Genomic DNA, 27,995 nt, shown 5'->3' with positions numbered 1-27,995 from the left:
CATTGGTGTGATGTTCAGGAACATGCAAAATTAACCTACGGTAATAGAAATTAGAGTAGTGTTATGTTTGTGAGGTGGAGTGATTTGACTGGATGTGGGCATAAGGAAGCCTGCCTGGTACTGGAAATTTTCCGTACCGTGACATGGTACTGGTTTTATGGGTATAGCCCTCTGCTTAAGTCATCGAGCTGTACTTTTTTTCAACATTTGTGCACTTTTTTGCAGGTATATCATATCCCAATAATGTTGTTTTCTGTTTTAAATCAGAGCCTTGTGATTGGAATGTGAATGCTATGATCTGTAAGTCCTTGGGTCACCCATTTTGAGTTGCAGAATCCAGGCTTTGGACTCCCGTCTTTTAAGAAGCGCTAATGAGGTGATTATCGAGATCCTTTCCAGACTCAGGTGAAAGTCTCTGCCTCCTTTGGTCTTTGACTCAGCCAGGCCAACTTCTGATTTCCCCATAGAGTTCTTTAGTCCTCACATGCTTGTCAAACCAAGGTCTTAGAAACAAGATTTAGTGTGCCATAGTGTAACACCCAATAGTGAAAGTGTTGTTCTTGGATAGTTTGTTTATACTTTTCTCCTGCTGAGGCTGAACCTTTTCAAATCAATTGCTCACCTAGTACTCCATGGGGTAGATGAATAAGAACATCAACAACCAACTTGCTGGATTAAGTGTTTTCTCAATTTCCCCGATAATAGCCATGGCATTTATGTCCTTGGCCACCTGAGAACAAAAAGATGCAATAACCATTGTCTTCATTTAGTTACCTCTTTCATTTAACTGTCACTTCCTTGAAGACAAGAAATTATCTCATTCATCTTCATATCATTGACACTGAGCCCAGTGCCTGGGACATAGTAGGTGCTCATTAATTTTTCTTGAATTAAAATGAATAAATAAGACCTTCACAAAACCTTTTGCCAGAGGTAATTTTTTTTTTTTTCTTCTCTCTTTTTTTTTCCCCCATAGGTAATTTTAACTTGCATTCAACATCCAAGGAGAGTGGGTGTGCTGCTTTAGCAATAGCTCTGACATTTAATAATCTGGATGTTCCAGATTTTTTTGTTGCTCATTTATCCTCAGGGAAAAAAAAGAAAACAGAGAGAGAAGCAGGCGAGAATCGTGTGTGTGGGTCCTGCAGACAGATTTCAGACTCATCACCCTGCGTGACAGATCAGATGAGGCAGCAGTGAAACCAAGGCCACCTGCCTTGCTGCTGTCTTCTGACTGCTGATGTTGCCTTAATCACTGAGCTGATGGCAATTTCCTACCACTAACTCTCGCTATGGTCCACTGGGAGGTCTCATTTGTCACTGCCATTACCTTTCAGATCAGCAAAACTTCCATCTTTAGTGGGGCTCTCGTTCCGTGCCTTATTCAGGAAGCTCCTGGTCAGCATGGCAATCCAAGACTGTGTTCTGGGTGCCCGAACAGGAAGGTGAGTCCCTGTACTTTAGGATATTAACACTATTAATAGTGATTTTGAGGAAAGGGTGAACCTCAATCTCATTTCAAAGGAGTAACACTTTATTTTTAATGTGTCCTTTATAACACTATTTTTTGCATTTTTGAGAACTCATATTCTACAAAAAGGCCTGGATTAAATACATGGCTCCAATTCAACCAACACTCTCCCCTCTGATTCTACACTGAGCCTAAATCAGTCCTTATTTCACCTCCCTACTCACAAGCTTATCAGCTAAAACGTTAGTGCATACCTGACCCTTAACAAGAGTCTGACCCACCTATAAAATGCATCCTCTCTCACATTGGGCTCAAATAAAGCTGGTTGTCTTATTTAACAAACATCTGTTAAGCACTTACTATGTGCCAGACACAGTCCTGAGAGTTTTGCAAAGATAAACTCATTTATAACACCAAATTCTGATTGTATAGATGAGGAAACTGAAGCACAGATACACTCAGTGTCTTGCCAAAGGTCACATGGCAGGTAAATGAAATTCCAACGCACAGCACCCAGTACCTGAGTCCATGCAGTCAGAAAACAGAGGTTTTTTTGTATCTAAATATCAAGCCCAAAGCTACCAATAGTGTTCTGACAACGTTAGTTAATTAACTCATTAATTATTTTAGCCTTGACCCAGAACAAAGGAGCAGGGTGTGTGGGGGGGGGGGGAGAAAGGGGATAGGGGCTCCCACATACAAGTGCACAGTGAACAAGAGGTCCCCAAATTTTTACCCTCCACCACTCTTTCTCTCACACATTTTACATCTCGTGGTCACCAGTCGAGTCTCCAGGAGCAGACGTATAAAGACTGAGGTGCAAGATGTTTATGAGGGCTCAACTCCTATAGAGGGAAGGGAAAGAAGGCAGAATGGGCAGGAAAGAACTGAACTCCAGCAAAGCCTTGGCCAACCAGGGGAAGCTCAGGAGTGAGTATGCCCCATCCAGTGACCACGAAGGACTGAAGTGGCCTGGCCTTTATCCACCCACCTTGCTCAGTAACCAGACTTCGGCTGCGCTGGGAAGAGCATAACCTCCAAAGAGACAGGTCTGCAGCGGGGGCAGACCCTGAAGGAGCTGACAGGCAGGCTGTCTGCTGAGCACTGTCCCCTCAGTGGGGAGTCCAGTTTTTCCTTGCAAGGGAGCTGGGTGATGCATCTCTAAATCTACCAAATTGTCTACATTTTTACAATAGCCTAGAAGTTCCACACAATCTGTGAGCTTTCTGACCTCACGCCCCACTTCCTCTACTAGCCCACTGGCCTCCTTGCCAGGCAAGCTCCAGCATTAGCGATTTTGTTCTTAGGTTCCTCCGATGTCTCAGAGATCCACGTGACTTGCTCTTTGGCCGTCCTCACATCTTGGCTCAGAGGTTACATTCTGAGCGATGCCTTGTCTGACTTCTGTTTTAAATCGCTCTCACCCCTCCCCCATTCCACCCTGACACTCCCAATCCCCCTTCCTGCTTAATTTTTCTCCATAGTATTTATCACTGTCTGACACACTGTGTAACTAATCGCTTATAGATTTTTTTCTCTTCATAAACTGTATGAAGAAACAGGGTTTTTCTCCCTGTTGTGCTCACTGATTTACCCTCAATACCAAGAACAGTGCCTGGCACACAGTAACACTAAATAAATGAGTGACTACACAGCGAGTAAGAGAGTGAGGCTTCTGCCCCCTCAGCTCCTTCCACAAGCCCAGGACAAAAGAGACACCATCCCTGCATTTCCTACCTCGGAAGGAAGGACAGTAAATAAGCATGCCATCTTTATTAGATGCAATGTAAGTCTTATAATTCAAACAGTAAGTGTGCTATAATTCTAGTTCCTAGAACAATCAAGCACTCCTACTAAGTTTTCCCACTGAATTCACATGGGTTCTGCACTAGGCTGATGGGAGCGCCCAAATACAGTCTCTGTTATCAGCATTGGTTTCATGTGCATTTTTACATGAGGCCCACTCTTATACCCACTTCTGAGCTATCAGTGGATTCTTGTCCCCCTTTTTATTCCTTTCCCACTTGGGGTAATAGCTTTCCAATACTGGGCTACTACCATTCTTTTCCAATTATACCTGGTTTCACCAAGCTTTTTAGTAAATTCTGCCTTGCTTCCTTGGTTAAAGAGTGTGGGTCCATGGCTCCCCACCTGCCACACTGCTGTCTTTGGCACATGGCCTAACTGCTCTAAGCTTCAGTCTCCTCACGTGGTACATCTCACTTAAGGCACTTGTACATATAAAGCTCAATGCCTAGCACATTGTTAGGACATAAGCAATTGCAGCTATTAAGACTCCATGATTCCCACTGTCTCTCTCTCCTGCCTGCCCCCACTCATCTTTGTCACTGGCAACCTTGTTGCTCAAAATTTTCCCTTCTCCCTTCTCTCTACATTTGTATTTCTGCAGGTCCAGACTGAAAATTCATGATGGATCTAGATTTTATAATATTTTTAAGAGATGATGAAAATGACAATATAAGTGATCATAGTTTATATGATGAAATTTAAATATTTTGCAATATTGTTTACAATACTGACAATGTGTTGTATGCAGCCTCAATTACAATATTTGAACATGATATGTAAAAGTCATGGTTCATTTCCAAACCTTATTGTTGATTCAGCTGAACAGTTTCTCCAAATTGAAATTAATTTTTAAAAATTAATTTGAAAAGACAGTGATTCAATAAAAGTGGTCTCACTTGACAAAACTGCCAATGGGACATAAATTATGTGAAAATTTTGATTATGAAAACATATGTTGTTGCTGAAATTCACTTTTAAAAATAACATCTATAGGATAAATACATAAAGTAATGAAATAATGTCTTTCTCTTACTACTCATCCAAACATCACTTGTCTATTGATAGAACTCCCAGACGTGCACAATAGTAACTAATTCAGTCATCTTTGATATTTTGTTTACTGTTAGTTATATTAAAACTATAGTTTGTTTGTTTTTTACCTGTTCAGTATAAACGTATACATTAAAGTAGGAGGACAGATCATATTTTAAGCAACTATTTGTTAGCTTCATTCATAAATTTTAAAATTTTAAATATATGTTATGGTGGGCCCTATTTGTATTTTGACCCTAGACCCCTTGCATCTTAAGGAGATCACGTTTTGAGGTTATTGAAATAAATAATCTAGGCAATAAATGATGATGGCTTGACCAGGGTGATGGCAGCAGAAATCTGTGAAGTCATCAAATTCTGGAGACAGTCTGGAGAAAGAACCAAAAAGATTCTCTGACCGGTTGAATTTAAGTGTGAAAGGGAAGAATCAAATGATACAGGGTTTCTGGACTGAGCAACTCTAAAAGAAGCTGACATTTTGTAAGGTAAGGAAGCATCTGGGAGGAGCAGCTTGAGGGAAATTTCAGAAGCTTGGTTTTATATTAAGCTTGAGATGTTAAACTATTAACTCTCAGTAGTTTGATATTCAGTGCAGGCATTGAGGGGAGAGGTCTGTATATTTGGCAGTCATTAGGGTGGGAGTAGATAAGGGATGTATTCAAATCCTGAGGATGGGAGAGATCTACTCTTTATTTTTGTGCTTTTAACAAGATAGGAGACATGATGTATTTGACAGAAGGGGACACTGTTGGGCCACTTCTCCACCCTCATAGCAAAAGGTGGCATCTTAAAGAACCTAGAAGCCACCTCCCAAAGCCACCCCAAAGGCTAAGAACTTCCTTGGTATGGATACCCTGAGAAAGTTAATAATGAATCACCAATCCTGGGTCCTAACCCTGGGTCCTAACCCTAAGCCCTTAACTTCAGACAGACTTGCTATAAAACATTTACCACAAACACACATGTAAGACCCTGCTGGATTTCATAAATCCTCCATGTGAGTTGTTGCTCCCTTACTGGTCCACTGCCCAGCAGCTGTTTACATCACATCTTCTGATATGGTTTTCGCTTCCATCTTCCTGAATTAGTTGGCTCTTGGCCACCCCAAATCCTTCCAACACAATAATGGAGAAAGCATAAGAAAGGAAAAAACTGTATTAAAATTATGCTGATGGTAACCACTTTGAGCACCTCTTGTAATTGCAGAAGTCAAATGTGACTTGTATTCATCTTTTGTTGTCGGTATATATTGAGTATTATAATTTTAACACAGTTTTTTCTTTTCTTAAAATGTGTATACATTTTTTTTGGCAGGCTCTGTTTGTGTGTGTATATACCATGTTTCCCCAAAAATAAGACCTAGCCAGACCATCAGCTCTAATGCATTTTTTGGAGCAAAAATTAATGTGAGACCTGGTTTTACATATTAATTTTTGCTCCAAAAGATTCATTAGAGCTGAGCTGATGGTCTGGCTATGTCTTATTTTTGGGGAAATATGGTGTGTGTGTGTATGTGTATAGATATAGATAGATAGATAGATAGATAGATAGATAGATAGATAGATAGATAGGCTAAAAGAGGGGGGAAATGTCAAGAGTGAACTTACCCCAGCTGTTAGGTAGTCCTCAGATAAGAGATAATGCAATATTTCCAAAATTAGCATCCTACACAACACTGTTCCATGGGATGTCACTTGATGAGTTCTATACTCAAAATAAATACGGAACCATTGGATAAAACAAAAGTATATTTCCTTTCTGTGGGGATGTCAGAAACTACACTAACGTACTTTATGAATCTTCAAGAAGGAGATGTAGAATATTGCATTCCCAACATTCGTCTGACACAGAACCCACTCTTTCCCTGATAGCTCGTAATATCAACTTACAGGAATAGTTTTCCTCTAAACACAGTTTGGGGAATAGTATATCTATATCTGTATCTGTATCTATATCTACATCTGTATCTGTATCTATGAGGTAGAGGTAGAGGTAGAAAAATATAGAGATAGAGAGAGAGAGAGAGAGAGAGAGAGAGAGAGAGAGAGAGAGAGATGAGAATCTCGAAAGTGAATGATGTTTGTCAAAGTTTCATTTTCTGGCAGAGCAAGACCAGAAAGTTCCCCATCATCCACTCCCTGATTTGATTCACTAAGATTTGCAAATCCGCCTAAGTACATGCCTTCTTGAACCAAATTCAATTTGATTTCAATAACTTTGCTTCTCTAAAAATGAGGCTGCTGAATTATTATACATTCACAGTTATTAAATATTCACATTGCAAGCAAATTCCCAAATACCCCCCTGTTCCAGCAGTGTTATCACTGAATAACAGGAGTTAATTACTATAGAGATGATGATAAAGAAGCTAAAGAATTTATCCAAAGTAAATGTACTTCCATGAAGAAACAGCTAAATTTTTAGATCATAATGATCTAATTTTACTTTTGAATCTTTGGGGAACATTCAGTTTTTCTAAGCACCATAATTTGATAAATGGTTGGGTCCTTGCTGTGAATGAGCAATATCTTTATTAACTTTCTTTTTACCTTTTACCCAACACACAAGTCCATATGATACAGATATTTTTGTGATCAATCTTTACACACTGATTAATTTTAAAGATATTTTAGCCAATCTTTAACATTCTTTCTGTTTTTCTCCCTGAATTAAACTAATATGGAAATAGCTCCATTTTGTCGTAAGGCAAACTCCCAACAGAATTAAAAACTTTTAAGAAATACATGCCCATCATATGTCAACTGTTAGCCTCACATTCACACAGAAAATAGTTACACACATTTATATGACATAAAGATGATATTTAGTAAGAATATATTTATTAATTACAAATCTCAGTCATATTTTATATACATATATTATTAATTATTTAAACAGCATGAGAAATGCTATTGCAATGCTAAATGAAAAAGGCTATCTCTACTAAATTAATAGACATATGCTCTTAAGTATATAGATAATTATTTGTTAAAAAGGTGGTATCTTAAAATAGAAATAGTAATTGACTAGGTGTTAGAATTTTTTCTCATGTTTTTCTGTATTATTTTTATAATAATGGAAAAAATAATGAAAGCTATTGTTTTCGTTAATATTGTGCTATGATGGTACCTGACTTATTCCACCGACTAAACTACAGTGTTCAAGTTTACGGTGAAATTCCAGGAGTTTCTTCTGGGTACAAAAGGAACCCAGTAAAAATGCTGTCATCCTCTGCACTGACGTACACCCCATTCCAATCTTTTGAAACTTCTAGCCAGACTTGGTCCCCTACATTTAATTTCAGGATGATGAGGAGAGAGGCCTGGTCTATTTCATGACCATAGAGCGTTTCTCTGGACTTGAACTGCTTCTTATTCCAGGCCACCAGGCTGATCCGAGCAGGTCGGGCCCTCACCGTGACGTGGTAGGAAAAAACATATGCCCCAGGAATACTACAGTTAAACTTCCCCGTGACAGGGCTATAATTCCCTTGGTCATTATAGAAAACCTTGTCAAATTTGATAGGGGCATTGGGAGGAGGGAAAGGCTTCGATAAAGCAGCACTGAAAGCCGACTGTGGGACTCTGGCCACCTCCCCCTTGGAGCCTTTGAGTCCCCGAGAGCCCTTCTTCCCAATAGATCCTCGGACCCCTTTGCTCCCAAGCTCACCCTTTGGCCCCACAGGTCCCACCAGACCAGGAGGACCTAACTCTCCCTTTTCTCCCTTAGCTCCTGGATCCCCTTGGGCCCCAGGCAGGCCATCTGGGCCACTTTCGCCTTCCGTTCCAGTGTCTCCTTTGTTACCTTTCTCTCCTTTCATTCCCGCTTCCCCTTTCTCCCCTTTCTCCCCCCTCTCCACGGAATCTCTGCAGTAGCCCTTATCCCCCCGCTCCCCTTTCTCCCCCTTAGCCCCAGGTTCTCCATGCAAGCCTGGGGAGCCCAAAGCCCCTCGGTCTCCTTTATCTCCTTTGGTACCATTGACAAACGTGTCCCCCTTTGAGCCTTTTTGTCCTTTCACTCCCGCCAGTCCAATGTCTCCTCTATCCCCCTTAGGACCACGTCCACCTGGAATGGAAAATTAAAATAATGTTGAAGGACCACGTAAGCTATGAACAATATACTATTATCACAGAGCCCACAAAATAGAAATAAAACCTACTAACAAGGCCTGGAAATCTGGTTCTTGCCTCAGTAATGGCTGTGTGAGAGACTCTTACACTGAACCGTTCATATCATGCTACTGTCTCATAAGGGGAAGAGATAATGCCACTGAGAAGTGATAGCTTATTTTTAGATCTCGTATATATAGTTTGATTTTTTTTTAATTTTAGGATAATGAAGAGTATTAGAACTATAGTCACCCATTGTATTCCATTACACTTTGCATTTTGACCCAAACCATGCATTCTAAATCTCCAGATTATCCACCCAAACCTTACAAACAAAGAAACTGAAACCCATAAATAATCAGGGATTTTTTTCCCCAAGGACAACTAGGAAGAAAAACAGAGGTCAGATACTTTTACCTGGTCTCCAAATTGCCATCCCAGTGCTAGCTACACTCCAGCAAATCAGTACACTAAATTATTAGAAGAACGGCAACTCATATTTCCACCTTACCACTCTGATAACTTTAAATGCAAACAGGAAGAAAATCAGCGGCTATATTCCACACGTGACTGTACACAATAGATATAGTTTATGCTCTACCTGGTTCTCCAGGTTTTCCTGGGTATCCTGGAACTCCACTTGCTCCTTGGTCCCCACGCTCTCCCTTTAGTCCTAAAATGATACCAAGGTTAACTTTCTTCCAACTCTATTAGTTATGACATAACAAACATCCGTTTCACAACCATGTCACATTCTAATGCTTCCTTTACCAAGATGTGTAAAGATTAAATAATATGGAAAAATAAGTTATTGAGCATCACTAGGAATGTTTTATTTCAATTTTTGGTAAACCATTTAAAGGAGATTTGGGGTGAGTGTAAATCTCTTCAAACAGAGCTCAGCTTTTCCCTCAGCATTCCCTCAAGTCTCTCACAAAGCTCATGGCATTCTGCCTTGTGTTATATACGTACGTACAAGTATGTGTTTGTGTTTTTCTGATTATGAATTTTGAATGACAGTTAAAATGTCCTATCCTTTATATTCCCCACAATGCCTGAGATATAGTGCCATGTACTATGTAAGTTTACACCCAGAGCAGAACACCCTGGAGTCGGCTAAAACTGAGGATAACAAAACCCATCCAGGAAATAAATACACGTGTATATATAGTCCTTGACACAGAGTATCAAGGGAAAGCCAATTTTTATTCTGTTTGAAAAAATTTTTTATATACTCTTTGTACAAATTACAGAGCTGTGAGAATTTGTGTCAGAAAACAATTTTATACTGGACTTGGCTAAGGGCCCATCCTGTTACATCACTGCCACACTAGATTTATTTTAATTGCAAATAGCAACAATAATAGCAATAATAATAGCTAACTCTTATTGAGCACTACTTTGCACCAGGTAATGTTCCAAGCTCTTAATATGATTTTTAAAATTTAATCCAGCCTTTTTAATGTAATATTAATTTTTATTTGATATTAAATCTTATAGCAGGGAGGCTCATGTAACAGAGTACATTTCACCAATTAAGACATTTTTCATTTATAAATGTTTATAGCATCTCCCTTCAAGGAAGATATTTTGTCACTGCTTTTATCATGTAAGAAACTGAGATATGAAAAAGTTTAGAAATGTGTAGCCAAACATGACTGCATATTACTTGGTTGGCATCAATTTGCCAACCATATTATTTATGATATAACAAACATTTTTTGTTTCATTTTTGCCAGAAAAAAAGAAACCCTAAATCAAGTTAAAAGTCATGAGAAGAGACTCCCCCAAACTTCACAAGACCAACTACAGAAATCCCACCATAAGCCGCTCAGCACAGTTTTCTAAGCAGCTAGCTCCTCCATTACCATTCCACTTAAAATTTAACATTTGGAAATCAACCCATAGGCCATCAGGAAAATGTCTGTATGTGTTTGGAGAAAACCTAACCCTGAATGAAAGCAAAGGGCCAGTTCTTTTCCCAGTTCCTGTCAATATTCATACTGACCTTTATTGGAGAATTATTCTGGTTCTCAAGTTCACTTAAGGATTTTACCTGCTTACACTGAGTTTACTGAATCAGGTTGTGATTAGCCAGAATGTAGTCATTCCACTCATTTATTTTTTTAACCAAGAGTCTAAGCTAAGTCTGGAAGTAAAAGAAAAGTGGAGGTGCCACTTTATCGACTGGCTGAATGAATTTCTACTTTTGATCCTTCATCAAAGTATATCCTTAAGAACCTTATTTTATAATACTTCCCTGTTTTTTCTTCTACTTCCAGAAGTCTAGCTTCCAAAATGTATAAATCACTGGGGAGGTTCATCACTCATCTTTGTTTCACAGGGTTTTCTGCTAACATAATTCAGTCACAAAAGGATTAAATGTTTCCGCAAACGAAAATCGCATAACTGACAAGTGGGAAGTAGTTCTCGCTTTACCTTAGCATCTTTCTTGAATAATTACTTCACTGAATGTCCTACTAGAAATGAGTTAGGCAGTTCCTGAGCCATGTGCAGGGTGATGTATAGATGATATTAGATCTTTTGACATGTGACACTGAGGCTAAAACACTTAACTTGATGGATAGATAGTATATCTATAGGCTGGCGGTATTCACTGAGGAATTTCTCAGTGTCCCAGTGAATGTGTAACCTGCCCTCAATACCTCGAAGCACTTACAAAACCAGGGATTTCCCAGGCAGAATGCCCTCTTTACTGATACATCAATGGAATTATACAATTGCTGAGCTGGGAAAGACCTATGAAAGCACACAAAGCTATGAGTCTTCTTTGAAAAATAAACAAGATATAAACAAATATCTAGGTCATTCCCCTCAATTTCCAGGTGAGGTCACTGTTATGTGCTTGATTTCTTCCATTTGAATTTAGCTCTCTTTCCACCATTGACACGACCCCTGATTTGAGAGTGAACCAAAGGATACGTCATATTCTCCTTAGCAGGCAGGCTATCCACCTAAATGGAAGAGAATTGCCTGTTCTAGTTAGTTCTGTCTAGTATGAAATTAATTTGCATCATGAAGAAGAGCTCACATGGGAGTAAATAGGGAAGGACCCATCCCCAGAAATGATGCCCTGTGGGTCCCAGTCACTGAATCAGCTGGGAGGCCAGTAAGAAATAGAAAAGATGTGCGAGATCGTGTGTGTGTGTGTGTGTGTGTGTGTGTGTGTGAGAGAGAGAGAGAGAGAGAGAGAGAGAGAGAGAGAGAGAGAGAGATGTCATCAGCCAAGTTTAAAATTGCTCAATTGGCTATTTATAAAGTTAACATTTTTATGTCAAATATAACTCACAAATGCTTAACCAAGTTTTATATTTTTAAAATTGATGTACCTGCAAAAATCTGGCATTGACTTAGCAAATTGCTCTCTAAAAAATGATACAGAACATCTCGTCAGTTTTGACATGAAATGAATATAATTACCTACCCTTCTCTCCTTTCTGGCCTTTGGGACCTTGGGGTCCAGCAACTCCTGGTGGCCCTGAGATCCCCATATCACCAGCCTCTCCCTTAAGACCTGGAAATGAGATTTCAAAACTGTTGAGATAGAAAAATTCTCTTTTGAAATTCATCAGTTCAGAAAAAAAAAAAAAAGCAGCCATTTTATTGAGACCAATGACTGTCAGTCTCTTATTGATAAAATCTGGATGAGAATAAACTACTATAGAGTTCTGAGGACAATATTTTTGTTGGATTTGCAATTTTGTACTACCTGAATAGATAAATAGAGCACATTAGTACTTGTCACTGGATTCATGGCAGTAATCTAATGATTCAGGGAAGCAGTGCTGTATCAAACAAGAACAAAATGATTACCTGACTCTTAACCTCAAGTGGACCACACATTCAAGTTGTAAGTAAAACCACAATACCTAGCGCTTTTGGTTTTCCCACTCACTCACTTATGCATTCACTCAGGAACTCTTGCAGAAGCTTCCTATGAACCAGCACTAGTTCCCACTAGGTGTTAGGAATTAGCCATCAACCTTCCAGCAGTCCCTAGATCAAACTGGTGGTCACCAGAGGGGAGGGAGTGGAGGGATGGGTGGAAAAGGGGAAAGGAATTAAGAAGTACAAATTTTCAGTTATAAATAAGTCATGGGGATGTGATGTACAACATAAGGAATATAGTCAATAATATCGTAATAACTATGTATGACGATACATGGTTACTAGACCTATTGTGGTGATCACTTCGTAAGTGTGGGATCACTGTGTTGAAACTAACATAATATTATATGTCAACTATAATTTTTTTTTAAAGATTCATACAAAAACTTGAAAGAAAAAAAATTCCAGGTGTCTCTACCTTCATGGAGCTGAAAGTCCATGAAAGATAAACATTGAACAAATAACCACACAAATAAACAGAAATGGCCACAGTGTAGTTAGCGATGTAAAGAATCAGAGGAGACATCCCAAAGAAAATGGTATTAAGCTCAGACCCAATGAACAAATTAGGATTTGAGTCGGTTTATTTTTATTTTCAAGTCTGTTTAATGTTGTGGTTATACTAGATTTCTAATTTAAAAATAAAAGCTGTGTTTTTGAAAACATTGATAAAGCCAAAATAAATACCTCTTTATGAATCTCAAAAACAGGATCCTATCAGGATCAGAGTATTTGATGAAATAGGAAAACCCTGCTATGATAGCTGAGAAAATAAACACAGTTTATTGAGCACTTATTCTATTCCAGGCACCACACTGAGTCTTTATATGTATGAACTTACTCAGTTCTCTTGATGACTCTCTGAAGTTGATATTATTCTTATCCCATTTTATGATTGTGGAAACTGAGACTTAGAAAGGTAATGAAGTTTCCCCAAGGGAGGACCATGATACACTCAACATTCTGATCTCTTCAGCACTGTGCTCTATGCAGAGCCAGTCAGACTAAGACATATGGGCGCCCTGAGCAAGCTAGTGACTTGGCACACCTTCAAAGTACTTGTCGTATGTATTTAGAGGAAAGGCTGAGCTCTGAGAACAAACCAACTAAGTCCACCAATGGGTAAAACACAAGCTTTGATGTTACAGACCCACATCCTTAAAAGACAGTTTAGCAACCAGTTGTGTGTACTTGACCATGCCCTTGGGGGTTTTCACCCCCAAGCAGTTTGCCAGCCAGATATGATACTAAGAGAAATTCTGGTAAATACAGTTTTCTCAGTCTCATCACATTTCCAATAATGTTTTAGCAACCCTGAATTCTTGGTGTGCCGAACAACTGCCGGGCTCCTTTACCCTTTCATTTCAGCCCTGCATAAATATTGAGCACATTTCCCAAAAGTTTCCTACAATTAGATGAGATGAATCAAAACCTTAATGAGGATGTGTAATTCCTGATTTTATAACTTTAAATTCTTCAGGCAAGACACAACAAATATTTATATGTAATTGTTTTAGGGAATAGTGAATTTGCAATTGACATTCTGATCTCAATTTTACCTTGAATTCTCTGCCATATGACATGTAAAAGCCGAAATGTATTACAATAAAATGGAGATTGTATCCATAATGTATACTTGAAAGACATCTGAAATTTTGAAATATGTAACCATGACGTTCAACGGAGAACATTGCTGGGCAAGATACAGTGTTGACTCAGAATTTCAATGAGAAGCAAACGGAATCCTGGCTTTATTCTCCATCTCACAAGCATTCCATATCTAATCCTAACTACAAACAGCACTCCAAAAATCCATTAGTCAGCACACATTTTTACCAGATAAGAGAATTTTCATTTTCGCTTTTTTATATCAGCCATTAATGAAAACATTGTATTGGTAGTGGACACGGGTAACTTGAAGAGCTACACACTGGCATTGGGGGGTGGGGGGGTCGGCCTGGTCTCTGCTCTAACCAGCACTGTCCAATAAAAGTTTCTTCACTGATGGACATGCTATATATCTGTGCTGTCCTATAGGGTAGCCGTGGGCCACAGGTGACTATTGAGCACTTGAAATGTGGCGTGTGTGATTGAGGAACTAAATATTTAATCTTATTTAATTTTAATTTTTATATTTATTAATAGCTAAGCAGGAGGCTAGTAGCTACCACACTGGGCAACACAGTACCCCTTTGCATTTGTGATAATGTTATGCCTAGACCTATCACCATTTGCATGATAACGTAGAAACCCTTGGGGCAATTCTACCTCCAAGCCACCTCTCAACCTTAAGGATGTACAGGGGACAAATGTGGCTTCATCTATTTTCAAATACCTGGCTTTCCAGTCTTTCCGGGTTCTCCTTTTTGCCCTGGTATGGATGAACAACAATCACAGCAATTCAAAAAGAAATCAGCCGTGTCAAGAGTGAAGTTTTCAAAGGGGAAGAAAGTAGCAGTTCCAAAGGCAGAATCTAGGACGGAGGGGTCAGGAGTTGGTTCTGCCATTTCAGTCTCTTCTGTGAAGAGGGTTTCTTCTTCTTCTCCCAGAGGTAGGTCACTTGCTGGCTTTAGACCCTTCAGCATCTCTTTTCCCTCAGATTTCTTCGTAAATTTGGCATATGGTGTGGTCTTTGCCATTGTGTCCATGTCAGCAATAGCCAAAATAATTAAAAAGGCACAAAGCCAAGAAAACATCCACATAATTGAGGCTATAAGAAAGATATAATAGGAATATATAGATGTATTATATGAGACCCAAATGAAAAGACTAAGTGATATAAATACATATTTATATGAGAGAAATATATATATATATATATATATATATATATATATATATATATATTATGATCTAGAAGAAAGAACAGTATGTATAATATTGAATGATATTTTCATGTATTTTGATTCAAGCAAATGTGTGCTTGAATGACAACAGAATATTTTATTTACTTAAAGTATTTATTATAAGAAACGTTTTGCTTCAATTCTCTTTCTGGTTGTTTTCCTTGTATTACATGTTCTAAAATATTGTTCTCAGTCATTCAAATTATCTTGCCAAATAGCAAACATGATCTATAATAAATGCAACATGACTTAATAGCTCATATAGCCTGGGGAAAACAAATATGTATCATTTCCTGACTGACCTTACTCAGAGTTATAGGAATCAAATACATTTGTATTAGAAGGAGATGAGAAATATTGAGCTGAATAGCTTATTCCAACAACTTCAATTATTTCAAGAAAATAGTGAAATAATCCTTAAATCTACTAGCGATAATGGTCTTGTTGTGAGAGCAACCTTTTAGAATCCATTGTAATAAATGGAGAGAGAAAGAGAGAGTACATTAACAAATCATAAATGTTAATATATGCTATGTTCTTAGAGTCTTTACATGTCATTTAACTCGCCAGTTCCTTGCTATATAATTTGAGGACTTTTTTTCTAAAAACTCACATTTATCCTTGTATTATTTTAATGGGGCAAATAGTGGTTATTCTTATTAAGGCTTTTATCAATGCTCAAAGCGATAGGATACAAGGTTCCCAGTGAAATGACATTTTGATGGTTCATTGTATTCCATTCCCCAGCAACTCCCAGAGTCCAGTGAGAACAGAAGAGCTAGAGTTTAAAATGCATAGTTTTTGATTGGAAAAGGAAGGAGTAGTTAGGATAAACAGTAAGAGAGTAAAGAGAATGGTAACAAGGATAATAACAACACTTACTATCTGGAGAGAGTTCTTACTATGAGTCGGCGCCTGACATTCATCAAACCAATTGGTTTCAAAATAGCTCTGGCAGGTGGATGACACACTATCATTCACCCTCACAGATGAGGAAAGAGGCACCAAGAGAACACACCTTCCTCAATATCACACAACCAGTTAGTTATAAATTCAGAACTTAAATCCGGGTCTGTTTAATTTTCAAGCTTCAACCAACCTTTTGCCACAAATCACATGGCATTTATAAGGATGAGATTAAAGAACAATAAATCCAAGGGTAAAATCAATGGAAGAGCTATGGAAAACACAGATATAAATCAGACCAGATGAGAAAGGACAAAGATAAAATACTGCATTTCTAAAATCATATATAAATCCAAAAATGCTAACTTCCCTTCAACTAGTATTTACTGAATATTGTCAATGTCAGAAGCACTGAGGAATTATATGTGGTGACACTGAACATAAGCCAGAGTCTCTGTCCTTTAGGGAGTTTACAATCTAGTAAAGAAGATGAGAGACAATAAAGGCAAAAAGGAAAGTGTGAAGGGCAGATGGGCACACCGCACCCCTCCAAATACAGACCTTGTACCCCCCACTGCCCCCCCACAAGAGTGAGCTCATAAAACATGGTCGCTATGAATCAGTCAGACAAATTCAGCCCCAACAAAAATTAGACAACTAACTTTCATTAGTTCACATGATTGCATTAAATGAAAGATTCATTTGTTCAACAAACATTTATTTGAGCATCTAACAAGTGTCAGGTCCTATGTTGGGTCGTAAAATATAATGATAAACAAAATCTGGCCCCATTCCTAAGGATCTTGTCTGCAGTAAACAACCAAGCATAGGAAACATGCAATGTGCAACATATTCGAAGTGAAATATTGGTAACTTTTAATTATCTCACCACTTCACTATAAGAATTCGAGTCTGCAGAATGCTGAGTGTTAATGCTCTAAAACATTGCTTATGTTCCCTTAAACAAATAAGGTCATCTGGGAAATTAACCCCTTTTTCCTTACTAAAATGTACCTGTGCTATTCATTTCTGCATACAAAGTATTTTTGACCCTAAAAACATGTTGTGATAGCCTCTTTATAAACAAGTCCCGAGGTGGCAAATCAGAGCTAGCCTTTGGGATGATTAGCGGAAGGCAGCTCACATTGAGAAAACAGCAGGCATCATCCAGGCATTTTATAATTGTCATTGCAATGACATCACACATGAACCATGCAAGATAAGATTTGCTTTGCCCATATAATGGATTATAAAACTGAGGCACAGAGAGGTTAGAACCATATGATTTCACTTGTATGTGGGACATAACACTGAAAGCAACAAACAAAGAAACAAAAACTCACAGACATGGACAACAGTTTAGTGGTTACCAGAGGGTAAGCGGGTGGGGGGTGGTAGAAGAGAGTAAAAGGGGTCAAATAAATGGTGATGGAAGAAGAACTGACTCTGGGTGGTGAACATACAATGTGATATATAGATGATGTAATACAAAATTGTACACTTCCAACCTATATAGTTTTATTAACCAATCTTACCCCAATACATTTAGTAATAATAATAATAATAATAAACCTAGGTCTATTTGACTCCAAAGTCACCCCATGCACTTCTCACTGTGCCGTGCTGCCTGGGGAGTAAGGTGTGACCAGAGATGCTGCATAATGAACTGAGTAGGAGCCTTCATGGAGCTCAACTCTAGATCCTTTCGGAGAAGAAAGCGGTTTCCCACAGAGAGCAAACAGGAACATAATGGGAGATATAAAGAGCAGGAAAGATGAGAAATCTGGCTCTGACAGTGGAACATACTAGTGTAGAACAAGGTTACAGAAGGGAACATAGCACATCTGACAAGAGAACGAAGGACTACAGAAAGGAATGAGCAGAACCAACCAATATAAGGAAGGTATTCAGTGTCCCTATTCGGGGGCGTGCATTGTCCACATATACATTTTTCTTTGCATTGTGGTTTCCTGCTTCCTAATTTAAACATAGATGTTAAAGGATAATGTGGTCAGTACTTTAAGACCACGATGAGGCACCCCAAGAATTTGGAGATGAAGTCAAGGTGATGCCCTTTGAAAAAGAGTGGAGCCAATGTTGACAGCAACCTGCCCGACAATGAATACATGCCATTAAATTTTTACTGAAATTATTTCATGTTTGTGTAAAAACCTAACCAAATAAAACTTCTACAATGAGTCAAGCAAGTAGGGGCTTCTAACCAAATTGTAAGTCACAAAAACAGTAAAACCAACTCAAATGCTAAGTCTGAAGTTTAATGCACATATAAATCTTAATAGGGGGGTTAGAAGCAAAGAGCTAAAAGTAGATTGAGGTCGCCAACCAACCTAAATACAGTAAGCCCTTTTAGTCATCCTGAAGGTTGCCTAGACTGCAAGCATTTCAAAAGCGGAAAGCTAGGTCTCTTTTTGTTTTCTGCATTCCCAGTGACTAGCATAATATCTGCAAATAATATACCCCATAAATTTTTGCTGAACTGAAATGAAGTAAATGTAGTAGATTGCATTACTGTCTCCAATTCTCTACCCATCCCTGTACTCAGATTCTTTGATAGGTGGGTTTTGCACAGTCTCCCACAAAACAAATAGGTCTAAATACTCTAGTCCCTTGAGTGAGTTTAACTATATGACTTTGACCAAAAGAATGAGGTGGAAGTTACAGGGTGACATTTCTCAGTCTAGATCTCAGGAGCCCTTATGTGTTCCCACTTGCTGTCTTAGACTTTGGTCACTGCCATGATAAGGACATGCATGGTTGGGCTTCCTGGTCACAAAGGAGGAAAAGAGACACATGATGCAGAGCTGTCCCAGGTAAGCTGCCCTAGCCGCACACAGTCTCGATAAAAATCCCCAACTGACCCACAGACACATGAGCGAGCCTAGGTGAGACCAGCTGAGGCCAGTCTACATCAGACAACCTTCACCAATCCCGTGGACACATTCCAGTTATCTATTACTGTGTAACAATGTACCTCAAACTCGGTGAGTTAAAAATAACCATTTTATCATAGCTCACAATTTCATGGGTCAGGAGTTTGGGCCTGGATCAGTTAGGTGATTCTTCTGCTCCATGAGGCATCAACTAAGGTCACTCAGCAGTAATTCACCTGGTGCTTGGGCTAGTCTGGAAGGGCTTAAGTACAAATCCAGTGACTTAAAAGAAATGGGGAAAAAACTAGGCTCATCAGTCACATAGTCTCTCTAGCATGCCAGTCTCCAGATAGTCAATTTCTTCAATCTTGCCTCAGGACGCTCCAAGAGCATGTCACAAGAACACGGAAGCTGCCAATCTATTGCGGCGGCACCTGAGGACTGGCACAGCAACACTGTATTGGCTTCTATTAGTCACAGCAGTCACAAAGGCCAGCCCGACTCAAAGGGAGGGGGCATAGACTCCATTTTTCAAGGGAGGAGTGCCAAATAATCTCTGGCCATCTTAAATCTACCACAGACACTCAAGCTATAATTTGTAAACCATGGAATTTTGGCAAGATTAGGCAGCAAAAGCTAACTGATACCAAGAATTCCAGCCTCTTGCTTAACGCTGTCTTTGCTACCATTGAGACAATAGTGACTAAGCATCCATCAGGCAGCACCATCTTATGTTTACCCAGCAGCAGATAGCCTGCAAGGTCCTCCCCCTTGTCAATCAGCCCCCATAGTTCTGAAAGTTGCACCCATTGAAAGTTCTCAAGCAGAAGCTGGGCTGCCCCTAGTTGAGATGCTATTAGAAGGGAGCTTGTAGATTCTTCAACCTTGAATGTTCCTTCCAACCTTCAGATTCTATGATGTGGCTTTGCAACAGTAGACACTTTATCAATATATAAAAATTAGCTCATTACCAAAAAATCCCATTCTAAATACAGGAGATATCACATGTCTTCTAATAATATACTCTCCTCTCTCATGAAAAGAGTGTCCACACTTGGGAGGAGTTTCTTTGAAGATCTGTTAGTTCTTTTCCCAAGAGTAGTGAGCTATTTACACCAACTTAATAGTGTACACTTGTAAGACGACTGGCAAGTTTTATGTTAAAGCTAGGACCATAGATTATAAAGAAATTTAATAACGACTAGCAAGCAATATAAGGACTAAAAGCCATTGGCTTTGCAGCCAGTCAGTCCTGAGTACAAGGTTCAGATCTTCTACTTAGTACTTGTTTATTTGGAGCAAGTTACTGTATCTTTCTAAGTCTTGGTTCCTGGTATCTAAAATGGAGACAATAATAGTGGCTTTATCTTGCACGGTTGTGAAACTTAATGAGACAATGCATGAAAAGCTCTTAGCATAGTGCCTTAGTAACTGCTAGCTATTATTTTTAGTGAGGATTAGATCTAATGAAATTAACGTGTGCCAGTGGCATGTCGCACCATTTCCATCCACTCGTCTGTACTGTCCGATATCTCAGGAACGCAAAGCCTAAGAACTACTTTTCCCAAAATCTCTTGCCTTCAGGGTTCCAGTTAATTTCCACCAGTGAGAGACACTTGCATGGGATGTGGAAGACAGAAGGCAGACGCCATGATTCCTCTGCTGGCAGCAGTTAATAAGTGCATGGAGTTCGGCAGAATGGAAGTTTTACGGTGTCCTCTGGCACAGCAGCGTGATTTCCTGCCGTGGTTCTGCAGGTGGCTCTGACCATTGGCAGCAGAATCCTGCAGTTCCTACTCTGGGCATCAACAGCAGAGTCCTGGTTCTCTGAAGGCTACAGACAAACCTGACAGCTAGGGGCAACCTCCGTGCCCTCTGCTTCTTCCCGTCAATGACTGCATAAGTACCTACTTACCTGTATTAAATTCCTTTATGCGGGACCCACCTGCAGTAGCCGCAGACCGAATCCTGTTGTGCTCTTCTTCTCCTCCACTTACTTTTACCTCTGCTTCTCTGGTTATAAACTCTCAGCCTTCCTGCCTAATCCTGTTTTACATTAAATCCTACATTCTCTTTTTTCTTAGCCCAACCACTCCTTGTCCATCCACCACATCTTAATCTGTTAGAGACGAGCTAGATCCAATTATGTCCCAAAAAACTTTGTCAAAACATTCTCCCACATATTTCTGAGCCTGAAAATATATCATCCATCCCAGTGCTGCATTCCAGTTGCGTTCTTGAATGCTGATTCCGGTAAAAATATAAAGGCTTTGGAAATAATTTTAGGCACATGAATATACGTGGATATGTTTTTTGGGCTGCAACAGTGAGGATCTTTCCTGACCTTATGTAGAGCATTCTTCCCCTCTGATTTGTATAGTTACATAAAATTATAAGATGAACTTTAATATATATAGCATTCATTTCTTATGTGAATTATTACTTCTAATATTTCACATTTCACTATGACCAATATTCCAAGCTGTGTTCCTTTCTCACACCCGTGTTTCACATTCATTCATTTTTTTCTTTCTTTCATTCAGTCAACAAATGTTTATCAAACACCTACTCTGTGTCAGACATCATATTACATGCAGAAGTCATAGAACAAAATACCTACTCTCATAGAACTTACATTCCAATGGGAGTAACAAATACCAGATGGTTAAAAAAAAAAAATCAACATTTCAGACCGCAATAAGAGGAAATGAGTAGAGGTGTTCAATAAAGAATGACAAAGGACAGGTTGTTTCAGACAAGCGGCTAGAGAAAGCACATCTAAGGAAGTAGCAGTTAAGCTGATAGGAAGGACTGAGGAAACAGCAGTGACCAATCAGAAGCGGCCAGTTTCCGGAAGAGCTTTTTGAAGCAGCGGAAACCTGATGTGTCTTTTCTCAAGAGAGAGAAAGAAGGACGATCAGGAGGCCCTGAACATATGGAGTGACACAGAGAGAGACTGGCATGGCGCCTGGGATTTGGGGTTGCTGTAGCCCATCATAAGGAATTGGGGTTTTTCTCTACAAGCAAGGAGAAGTCACTGAAAGTTAAAGCAGGGGAGAGACCTGGGCTGTTGTATGGAGCATGGTTGCAGGTGGAACAAAACAATAAGCAATAAAAGCAAGTGGAAGCTGTTGGAGTCCAAGAGGTGAGGTCTACAACAGTTGGGGGACATTGTTTCACACGTTAGAAGATCAACCCATTCTGGAAAATAATCATTACTTCGTTTAATTTCCTTCTGAAATGTACATCTTCAACTTAGTTAAATCAGAATCTAGCTGTATATTTTGACTCCAGGAGGTTTCTTAGAATAGTGGTTTTCATATGTATTACTTTGAGAAAATAAGGATAAGAAGAAAGCAAAGTATGAGTCTATGTGTGGGGAAATTCTTGAAGAATATGATTAATAGTTACTTTTCTTTAGAAATCAGGGTGTTTAGTCAAGGTTTTAGCTTAACATATGCAATGAATCAGAGATATTTTCTCACTATGCAGCACAACCTAGACAGAAATGTTCTCACAGAAATGGTGCTTGTCAAATGTTCTCTCCCTAAAACCAAAGTAATTAACCCCTACCTTCTCTGATTCTAGGAGTCAAGTGAGATCTTAGCCCCAATTTATGATATAACATCTTGCGTGAGATGAACCAGGTTGGTCTGAGGGGTTTCCCTGTATGGAGGTCTTGAAGGAAAAGAGGAAGTGTTATAAGAGGCCTGAACCCCAGCCAAGATGGGATGACTTCAGGACGTGTTCCGAGGATGTTGGCAGCCCCGGTGACTTTCCATTTAAAGAAGTAACTAAAAGTGGAGCTAAGAGTTAGGAGCAGCAACCAAGAGGGATCATTAACATTTCAGGCATGTTCACCCTAAGCAAGAAGGGTCCACAACTAGAGCATGTTATACAAGGATGTCAGGAAAAGGAAACAGGAGGGACAGTTGCTGCCACAACTTCCTTCTCCTTCCTTAAGAGCTACATCCACCAGACAACCGTCTTCCTTCTTAAGGCGCTGTGTTGCGTTCTCAATGCTATGCAACCATGAAGGTAAGTTAGGAAGAATTTCTGATAAGCTGTTTTCTCCTGCCCCAATTCTTCCACAGAGCTCTCCCAAAAGAGCTCAGATTCTGAGTTCATTCGCAAATATCATGTCATCAACAGGAGGAAGAGAAATTTTGTAATTCCACATATCTATTTCCCACTTTATTTTTTTCCAGAGTGATTGTACTCAAGCTCTGATAAGCTTTGCTCATCCCTTTGTGCTGATAGATACAGCAAAAGCATCATAATTTCTATTATCCAGTGGGAAGCTATTTCTCCCAAAGTGTCTAAATAACTGAATCCATTACAATTTTATTAGGCACAACGAATATAACATTACATTCTACCAAGTTAAATGCTTCCTGTATTTAACAAGTGTGCAGTAAAATAAAAACATATTCTTTGCATTTTTTGTTAGATGAAAGGGATTGGCTTTGATTAAAAGTCTAACACCATAAAAAAAAAAAAAAAAAAAAAAGTCTGACAGCGAATGTGGATAACTTTCTTTTCCTCTATGCATGCCACCACTTTTTCAGGTTAGTTCTCTTCTGCTCCCACCCCGTCTTAAATCAAGATATTATGACAGTAAGCAGAATGTTCCAAGTGGCAGGTGAGGCCCATGGCACCAGATTGGGTGTGAAGGAACTGCACTCAGGAGAGCTGGGAGCAGTCAAGCTAGGGCAGGACAAAAACGATAACTCAGGCGACTGGTCGATGGAAAAATGAACTCACCCACATGGATGAATAGAGAGGTAAAAATGTCCATTAAATTTAGGCATGAAAATAAGTCCTGGTTCCATGTAGCCAAAATCTAAAAGACACCTTTAAGGATGGAATTGGGCAAAGACAAGAACAAAATTACTACTGCTCTGCTTCATCTGTTTTTTGTTTCCCTCACAGGGATACTCAGTGTGTCTGCTGTAGTGGTTTTCCCATTTGAAGGATAGGAGAGAGAGGAGGCGGGAAAAGCAACGGTGTGGACATGTGAGTGTGCAGCTAGACAAAGAGCCTGAGGTCAGTTTTGCAGGCTGATGTATCCCACTGATTGTAAGGAAAAGCAGTGGGGAACAGAGTGTGAGGAGTGGGGGAGACAGAGGTATATGGGAACTCTCCATACTTTGTGCTCAATTTTTCTGTAAACTTAAGACAACCCTAAAAAAATGAAAGTCCATTAAGTAAAAAAAGCAAAACAGCAACGGGGTCCAAACATGAATGATTCATTCTCTTATATGCATATTAGTTGGTCATTGTAGTAATTAATAATCTATCAAAGTTGTTGAAAAATTGAATTTAAAATTTACATATGCCCATAATACAGTTTTGTTACATTTTGGTTATGTTAATAAAAATCTATGATGGAGTCAAACTGGATTCTATGTTAGACACTTTCTCTCAGATCTCACTGAGACTTTGCTACTTCCTTGATATAAATTATTTATACACCCATTAAAATACATATAACCAAACCTAAGCAAACCACTTCACTGTTTTGGAGACCAAGCAGAATACCTGTGGTGCGGTGTTCCTCAATAGAGAATTATTATGGAAAACGGGTAGGGGTTCTGTCAGGTCCATCTGAAAATTAGCCAGAGGTTCCCTGGAGGACGTTCTAGGGAAGCTTCAGGATACAGAATCTAACAGATTGGAGGTTTTTAAAGAAAAGGAGTTTGTCTTAGAAGTAAAAGGCGTTTCTCAGATAACATGATAGATATGGAATTTTTATCACTAGCAGCTCACCTTTCCTTGATAGCCTTGCTTCTCAGTGTTGAAAGATCTGTGATGATCCTTTTATCAGCTTACTCATATGTTCATATGGGGGGAATTCAAACATGAAATAAAACTACTATAGCATGAAATAAATGCTCTGTTATAAAAAGTATTTCCGATTACCAAACTGCCATTTGTCTTTCAGTTCTGCCGTGTTTAAGATCTCACTTCTTTTTTTCTATTCCAGGGCTCTGAATGTCTTATAAACAAACATCAGGAAAGTCAGAAGCTTGAGGATGTCAACAGACCTTGCATATACCCCGAAGGATATCAGTCCCTACACTGCCCACTGGACTCTGAACTAGTTTCAGAGCTAGTTAGCGTCTTAGATCAAGGTTAGAGGAGGCCCCATAGAAACATTTTAATCAGAAGTTACCCAGAGAAATCAACATAGGCCTATCAGTATAGGAATTGGTTCTTACCCTGTCTCTAGTTCTCCAAAAGTTCTTGAAAAACCCTTAATTACTCCTCACCACTCAGAAGGCCATTAGCACTGACCAGTACCATCATCAAAAAAAGGTGGGGAACATGTGTGGATACAGACCATATTGTATTTTTCTGGGTTGTGGTGCTGTGCTGATCGTAGAACTTTCCTGCTTATGTAGCTCTAACTCTATAATTTGGCATTAACGTTCAAGATTTCATCAGTGATCTGGGTTCTATTAACTCCACCAAAGGGGTCCCTGAGCCTGTGTCACTAAAAGCTGTGTGAGACCAGGAGTGAGTCACTTTACCACTAGGGTTCAGAGTCCTTCTATTAAAAACAATGAGTTTGGACTAGATGAGACAGTGATAAACCTTTCTCTGATTCTAAAGTGTTAAGACTCTTTCCCCAACAAATCCTGGCTAATCATAGCCCTCAAGAATTAAATATTGTTATATCCTCATTTTTGTCACCTGGCCTGGGTCTTATACCAGGACTTTAGAGTCAGGTCGGAAAGCTCTGCCTGTGGCAGTGGCTGCGGAAGACCTTTTAGAGGTCAAAGGCTCTCCTAAGGAGAAGCTGAAAATCCCAGGATAACAGGTATCTCTGATAAGCATCAGGTTTGGTATCAGTCCACAGAAAGAACAGAAGGGAGTCTGTCCCTGAAAAAGCCACCAAGAGGTTAATGCTTCACATGAAAACCAGCAGTCACTTCCTCTTTCTGGACAGCCTTGCTATTTAATACCCCAAAAGACCAAGGACAAAGAATGGCATTGTCGAAGCACTGTAACTCAAGCAATTAGCCAGGTAATGGTCTGTGGGGTTCATTATAGCAGAATGTCAATTAAAACACTTGGAAGGAGATTATGCAAAGCCCTTAGATTTCAAATCTTATACCGCACTCAGTAAAACTAAATTATAGTAAATGTAATATAACTATAGCAGGTATCACATAAATGAAAATAAAGTTTCTTTTCTAATATGGACTCTTGCTTAATATCTCATAAACCCCAGAAATTGAAAAAGAGCAGCCAAGTATCTAGTCTTCATTCCACAATAAAGAAAATGGGATAAAGAATCTCATGTTTGAATTGAATATCTTCTTTCCTACTTTGGTCTAATTAAGTCATGTTTTGTATCTCTCTAGTTAATAGTTTTTTGAAGATTAAAAAAATATATAGCTATTAGGTTCCTTTTAGATTTCTGCCAATGGACTTAAGGAGAGAGGAGAGAAGAAGAATGCATAAAATGTGAATTCAGAAGGAAAATTATTTCTTAGAAAGATCTTTACATAAGATTTCTTCTGTTTGAATTGTATGCCTAAAACCTATGTAACCTTACTAACAATTGTCACTTCGATAAACTTTAATTTTAAAAATAAAAGGTCTCTTCTGTTTAATAATTTGCCTGACTTCATTCTCACAGAAGTATAGCATTTCTTCTTTTTTTTAGTGCAGATATGTTTTTTAAAAAATTGACTTCTTCAAAATAGAAAGTATATGACAAAGTTCTTTATGAAATTTCAAATATGCAAATATCATTTACCACACAAATAGATGGCCATAATGATTTATCCTGAACACTGGCAGAAAAGACAAAATATATAAAAATTAGTTTGTCCTAAAAACCCTCAAGTCAAGTTTAAGCCAGCAGTTAATTTTTATTCATGAATTATAAATCCTTTACAGAAGGGAATGAAAATAAAATGACCAATAGATCTAGAAATGTAATGTTCCACTAATTCTATCAGAGGAAACTAAATGCATATTAAATTTTTATTATTATTCATAATTGTTCTGTAAAATACCACAGGCACAACATATTTTTAAAAGCAAATATCTTTTCTCTTTACTAGATAATTGTTATGCTAGAAACCATATTTTTGATAGAACTACCTATATCATCACAACTGAAGATATATCGCACTACTATAATCTAAACGAAACCTAATTTTTAGGAACTTCATTGCCCATCATTTCTGAAAGGAGACTAAATATTGAATGGAACCAAATATATGTAGTTCTATCCCAGTAATGTCAATATATCATAATCTCTGTTTAGAATTTGGTTATTTTACTTATCTCGCAGATATTCACAAACTTAGTGACTCTAAAATTAAGAATGATTCTATACGACATACCACAACTTTCCACATTTCAAAAATCAATACAAAAAAAATAGACTTAATACCAGAGAGAAAAGATTGCCTTCTATCAATTGCATGCTTTTATCATTTCTATTCATATTCTTATTTCCTGGAGGCAAATTTTATCAACGAGACTTTTTAAAGCCCCAGATCTTATTGCAAAAGACCAGATGGAAGATAAAATAAATCAATGTTTGTAATCATCTCCTACCTTATGGATGTTTCCTTATCAGCAATTTCTCCTGGATGGCACATTGGAAAATTCAATCTCATTTACCATTAGACAGGGGTCTGTTTTATTTCTTTCAAGATTTGCCCCTACCCAATGAGAGGTGAGTGCCCTATGACGACGCAAGTGGTAACTTTTTCTGTCTCTGAAGAAACGCTCTGAAATCTGATGAAATGCAAATGCCTTGGGAATATTGAAGTCTTAGCTCGACACTGGCCTGACCTTGTCTGCCATTCCCCTTGGTTTACAGGATTATCTTTGATCCTAATACTTTAAGTCATGGCACCATAATGTCAAACACTTGCCTATTTTGTAGATACAATAGTGATCTTCAGATACAATAGTGATCCTCCCCAGAACCTGTTATTTGGGCAGCATTTGGGTATTCAGAGGCTCTGCTTCC

General features: G+C 38.7%; 1 protein-coding gene across 1 annotated transcript; it reads right to left on the bottom strand.

Moving 5' to 3' along the window:
* Positions 1-6,845: 6,845 nt before the first annotated feature.
* OTOL1 (otolin 1) lies at positions 6,846-27,780 on the bottom strand. The gene is made up of 5 exons (XM_019710260.2): positions 27,575-27,780; positions 14,687-15,061; positions 11,888-11,977; positions 9,044-9,115; positions 6,846-8,398 (listed from the first exon to the last, which is right to left on the bottom strand). The coding sequence occupies exons 2-5, from the start codon at positions 15,051-15,053 to the stop codon at positions 7,500-7,502; spliced, it is 1,428 nt and encodes a 475-aa protein (XP_019565819.2). The 5' UTR covers positions 15,054-15,061; positions 27,575-27,780; the 3' UTR covers positions 6,846-7,499.
* Between the last annotated feature and the right edge of the window lie 215 nt (positions 27,781-27,995).

The sequence above is a fragment of the Rhinolophus sinicus genome, linkage group LG01, assembly GCF_036562045.2.
Source record: "Rhinolophus sinicus isolate RSC01 linkage group LG01, ASM3656204v1, whole genome shotgun sequence".
In the NCBI taxonomy this organism is placed as follows: domain Eukaryota; kingdom Metazoa; phylum Chordata; class Mammalia; order Chiroptera; family Rhinolophidae; genus Rhinolophus; species Rhinolophus sinicus.
The sequence above is the reverse complement of the archived record's forward strand: the minus strand, read 5'-3'. Positions and strand labels throughout refer to the sequence as shown.

Bases quoted from the DNA above. Each gene is read 5' to 3' on its own strand.
- OTOL1 (XM_019710260.2), bottom strand. From the start codon at position 15,053: ATGTGGATGTTTTCTTGGCTTTGTGCCTTTTTAATTATTTTGGCTATT. The intron at 9,116-11,887 runs GTAGGTAATTAT...GTATCATTTTAG, and splicing joins AGGCCAGAAAGGAGAGAAGG to GACTAAAGGGAGAGCGTGGG. The intron at 8,399-9,043 runs GTAGAGCATAAA...TTTCCATTCCAG, and splicing joins AGGAAAACCTGGAGAACCAG to GTGGACGTGGTCCTAAGGGG.